This window comes from Rhinopithecus bieti, unplaced genomic scaffold (assembly GCF_001698545.2).
Source record: "Rhinopithecus bieti isolate Rb0 unplaced genomic scaffold, ASM169854v2 scaffold_11404, whole genome shotgun sequence".
Classification (NCBI taxonomy): Eukaryota; Metazoa; Chordata; class Mammalia; order Primates; family Cercopithecidae; genus Rhinopithecus; species Rhinopithecus bieti.
In genome coordinates this window covers 1,265,743-1,270,582 of record NW_016806911.1, presented here as the reverse complement: position 1 = coordinate 1,270,582, position 4,840 = coordinate 1,265,743, and the positions used below count along the sequence as shown (strand labels likewise).

Here is a 4,840-nt window from a genome sequence, read left to right as displayed (position 1 = left end):
GTTCTGAGGCTGCTGTCTGGGCTCCCGTGTGCCAGCAGCCCTGGGGAAACAACACGGACCCTGACCAGGGGTGGGGGCTCCATGGAGCCAGGAAGATGCTCCGTGTGTGTGTGTGTGTGTATGTCTGTGTGTATATATATATATACACACACACACGCACATATATATATACATATATATATATAAAATCAGCACAGGGTGGGATGGTGGGGGGGCAGGGAAAAGGAAGCCGTTGGGGAATAGAGAAGGGGAGGGCCTCTAGGCTCTGAGGACCATTGTGTAATTCACCAGAGACCCATCAGCAGTAATTGGCAATCTGTGCAAAAGAGCTACAGCCCATCTCGGAGGTAACCAACTTCTCCGTAAAAAGAGAGGAAAAAAAGAAAATCTTCAGAATACCTGGCATTCCTTATTGTGCTGGCTTTTGCCATTCCCAGATAAAGCAATTCATCCTCTGGATTTTCAGTTCTTGAAGCAAGTAGGCCTCCTGTGCTGTATGAGACCCCAGTTTAAAAGCTATGCAGGCTAGGTTTATCCATTTAGCTGGTCAGGTTTAAAGTGTTTTGTAGCTGTGCTGAGAGGCAGCCCTTGTCTAATTCAGAAGGCTTTCCAGAGACTGATGATGCTCAGAGCTTGTTGGTGCTAATGCTTGAGTTTGTGATACACTGAGTGCCCTCCGCTGGAGAAAACAGATTGCACATTAAAGACGGGAACAAGTGAGCCTGTCAGTGGTGTGCAGCCTTCCCTTGCTCAGAAAGGGAAATTAAAGGCACAGAATCACTATTTTTTTTCTCTCCAATAATTTAAAAGGTTTATGCCAAGGAGTTCCTTTTAGTTATACCAAATATTAAGTAAAATACCGCTTCTCTAAATGCTATGCAATTAATAATTTTTCAAAGTTGCCATGACCTGAATTTTGTTTTATCTGCACATGTCACTGGAGATGTATCATCTTTTGCAAATGACAGAAATCGTTGAAATTTAAGTTTTATTCACTGTTGCTGTTGGTTTGTTTTATTTATTTACATTGTTTTAAACTAACCACTTACAGAAGCAATCTTACTCAACGGAAAAATGCAATTTTAATCAATTTTAAACAGGTTACATTTAAAATGTTTAACTCTGATTTTAAAATTCTCAACCTTTGACAATAAAATGCATTTTACAATTTTGTACATTTTATTGAACAATCTAGAACATTACTTTCTAAAAGTTTACATTTTAAATCTTAAAGCAGGTATAATCTATAGTATATTACCAAATGTGAAGGTAACTAAGGGATAAGAGTAGAATTCTAGCTTGACGTTCTTAGTGCAGCCACTTTCCTTAAATCATCTACATTTAGAATGCAAATCATTTCTTATGCAAATCACTTATTGTAATGTGCATTCCCAGAAAAACAAAAGCACTTGAGTTCTGCATTATCATGGTATTACTCTAAAATGTGCAGAATATCTTCAGAAGTAGAAGGGATGACATGATAAAACACCTGATATGTGTAATTTAAAAGAACCTACACACTTTCTTTAAGCTTGTACAGACATTGAAAAACATACATATAATGCATCACCTCCATTTTTTCCTCGTTTTTACTAGTTTATTCCATAATCCTCTGGCAGATAACAATTTTTAAAATAATCCAGGAGAATGAATCAATGTAATGCAGGGAGAGACTGCTAGGTAAGATTGCTAACCTAATTTAGCAGACGTAAGAAATTTAAGTGAATTTTACATAAGCATTTAGAATTGCTGTGGATCACTGCAAATGGATATTTTTAGAAAGAGCCTTAGTTTTAGATTGTTGGCCAAAATATTAATAATTAAGGGGGCTTATCACATAAATACATGTATAATTTGACTCAGATTTATGAGTAGGCAGTTGCAGACAATTGTCTCATTACTAAGATTTCTTGAGGAACAGAAAGGAATAATATGTCCCCCAAATATATTCCTTTTCCACTAACTGATAGTTGAATTTCTATTTTAGAAATGTGTGCCTTTGGCTTAAGGCTTAATACGTATTAAAATGCAAATGCATGCCAAAAGAGGCAGGATTATTGTGGTTGCTGAAAATAAATATATCAATATAAATGTACACATACGATTTGTTCATAGTAGTGTAGTTTAATATAGAAACACAAACCCCACCCAAATATTAATGGTAGAGGATGAGTGAAGGGAAAATTAATATACTAATAAAATAGAACACATGCTGCCATTAAAATTAAAATAAAGGGTGATATTTGCTGATAGGAAATTAGACCACCATGTATAAAGTAAGGAAGGGGGGGCAGAGAACTCAGATAGTTAAGGGCAGTGAAAGGGATTCTACTACTGTAAATAAAGCAAAATAAAATATTCAGAGCAGATTTTCCTGGAAGATGGATTATAGAAGTATCTGATTTCATCTTTTATTGTAAAATTGTCTGTGTTTTCTAATTTTAAATCTAATGAATATGTCATGTGTGATATCTATCAATATACGTTTGTGTGTGTGTGTGCACGTGTGTGTGTGTATACGTTTTTCTTTGTTTGAATCCAGGATATAAAAACATCTTTGATAGTATGTTGAGAAAACCCCAGGATATTCTCTATAGCTAGAGTGTAATAACTGGCATATCTATAGTGTAATAACTGGCTAAAATGCAAATTTTGTTCAAAGTACCAGGATCTAACAGGTGCTACCTTCCAAAGTACATGCTCGATTATATGCAGAATTTAAAAAGAAAGTGGCCAAAAGTCTCTTGAACACACTGTAATGATACAAAGGGTAAAGAAAGTTGAAAAAAGTAGAGGATGTTGTGCGGAAGATTTGCCTGGAAGAAGCTGTTTTGGTATCGTCTTTACACGCACACATACACACACACCCTTCACCCAAGAAAAAGTGGTGGGTTTATTGGCTCCTCAGCTTAACTATAGTGATAGGGACTTCCACAGGCACCTTGAAGAGCTTGTTATGTGTTGCCAACAGTGAGCCTAGCAGAAAGGGATGGTATCTGATTTCTGTTGGTATATCCAGAGGATAAACAATGGGTTTTCCAGAGCAAAGGAAAGTTAGTGTTGTATTGAAAATGAATTTCATTTTCAAAGTTTGTATGGATAAAAATAGGTACATGTGTTCTCCATGGAAGAGAGGAGGGCTATGTGGGAGAGAGAGGGTCAGTTTGAAGCTGTTTTAAATCCTGATGAGACCCCTCCTCCATCATCCCACAACGGAAACAGTCTGTGTGAGTGCATTGCCAAATCAGGCAAATAAACAGAAAACAAACAGAAACCAATCAAGTGTGGACAGGCACCACATAACTCCAGGTAAAAAGTATATTCTTTGTCTATTGTTGCTAATAGGGCTAGTAAGGATCTATCAATGCATTTACAAAAAAGGAAATATGTTTCAACATCTCTTAGGCTCAGAGATCACAAATCCTTTTTACAGTAATATCAGTCAACCAAGACGTTTCCTGGGCAGTTCAAAACAGCAGTTAGTAAGTGTAGGAGGGGGTCAGCAAGAATGAGAGAAATTGACTATACTTCCTCTTTTTTCCTAGGTAGCAGATAGCCCATTTGCACCTGGTCCTACTGGGGGAATGGGGAAAAATGCTTACAATTTATATAAAGTATTGATCAACATGATGGACTTAATATTTCCATTTACCAACTTGAGACTTCACATACGAAGAAGATAATAGGATTTCTTTGTTACCCCAAAGAGCATTTAGAGACCACACCTTGGGTCACTTGAAACTGACAATGTTGAAAGTGTTTACAACAAAGAAATGGTTGCCAGCAGTGAAATCTGTATCCAAACGAGTCTGCAGCAACCTGAATTCTTGCCTCCTCAGAAGAAAGAATATGACCTAGGAGGCTGAAGGGAGAAGTAGAAACCCAGGCAAGTCTTAGAGCAGGAATCAACGTTTATTAAAAAGCTTTAGAGCAGGAACAAAAGAAAGGAAAGTATACTTGGAAGAGGGCCAAGTGGACAACTTCAAAGACAAATGCCGATTTGACATTTTGACTTGGGGTTGTGTATGTTGCACACTTCTGGGGTCTCCTGTTACTTCTCTCCTGATTCTTCCTGTGAAGTTATCTGTCCACATGTGCAGTGGCCTGCTAGAACTTGGGAGGGAAGCATGTGCAGTGTGTTTACTGGAGTTCAACACTTGGTCCCTTTCGGCATTCTTCCCATACTAGTACAGTGTCCTAGAGGAAGGTCATATAACAGTTAAACTCTGTCATTTTGTCTCTTAATGTGCATGCTTGAGCCAACTCACCCAACTTTCTGAGATCTTATTGCGAAGTTGCTGATCACCAGTTTCATGTGTTTTCTATCTACTGGGAGACAGCCCTTCCCTGGTGCTGGCTGTGACCAATTATTATTTTAGAGAGATAATTAGCAACTGCCTGACCATCACCTGATGGTCATCTGATATTCCTGGGTTGAGGAGGGGGGGCCCTCTCCTGCCCTGTTCATGTCTGACTAGCTACCTACTGTAACAAAATCAGCAAAGGTTGAAAATTAAGTGTGATTGCCAGGCAAGGTGGCTCACACCTATAATCTCAGCACTTTGGGAAGCAGAGGAGGGCGAATCGCCTGAGGTCAGGAGTTCGAGACCAGCCTGGCAAACATGGTGAAACCCCATCTCTGCTAAAAATAAAAAAATTAGCCAGGCATGGTGGGCGCCTGTAATCCCAGCTACTCAGGAGGCTGAGGCAGGAGAATCATTTGAGCCCGGGAAGTGGAGGTTGGAGTGAGCCAAGATCGCACTATTGCATCCAGCCTGGGGAACAAGAATGAAACTCTGTCTCAGAAAAAAAAAAAAAAAAAGTAAGTGTGATTTGTTGT

At 38.7% G+C, this 4,840-nt stretch overlaps 1 protein-coding gene across 1 annotated transcript in view; it reads right to left on the bottom strand.

The window, feature by feature from the left end:
- The window catches only part of LRRTM4 (leucine rich repeat transmembrane neuronal 4), a 5,095-nt gene extending 4,436 nt beyond the window's left edge, over window positions 1–659 (bottom strand). Inside the window, exon 1 of the mRNA XM_017878659.1 lies at window positions 400–659. Coding sequence (XP_017734148.1) covers window positions 400–406 — 7 coding nt within the window. The 5' untranslated portion in view covers window positions 407–659. The remainder of the gene's footprint in view (window positions 1–399) is intronic.
- Between the last annotated feature and the right edge of the window lie 4,181 nt (window positions 660–4,840).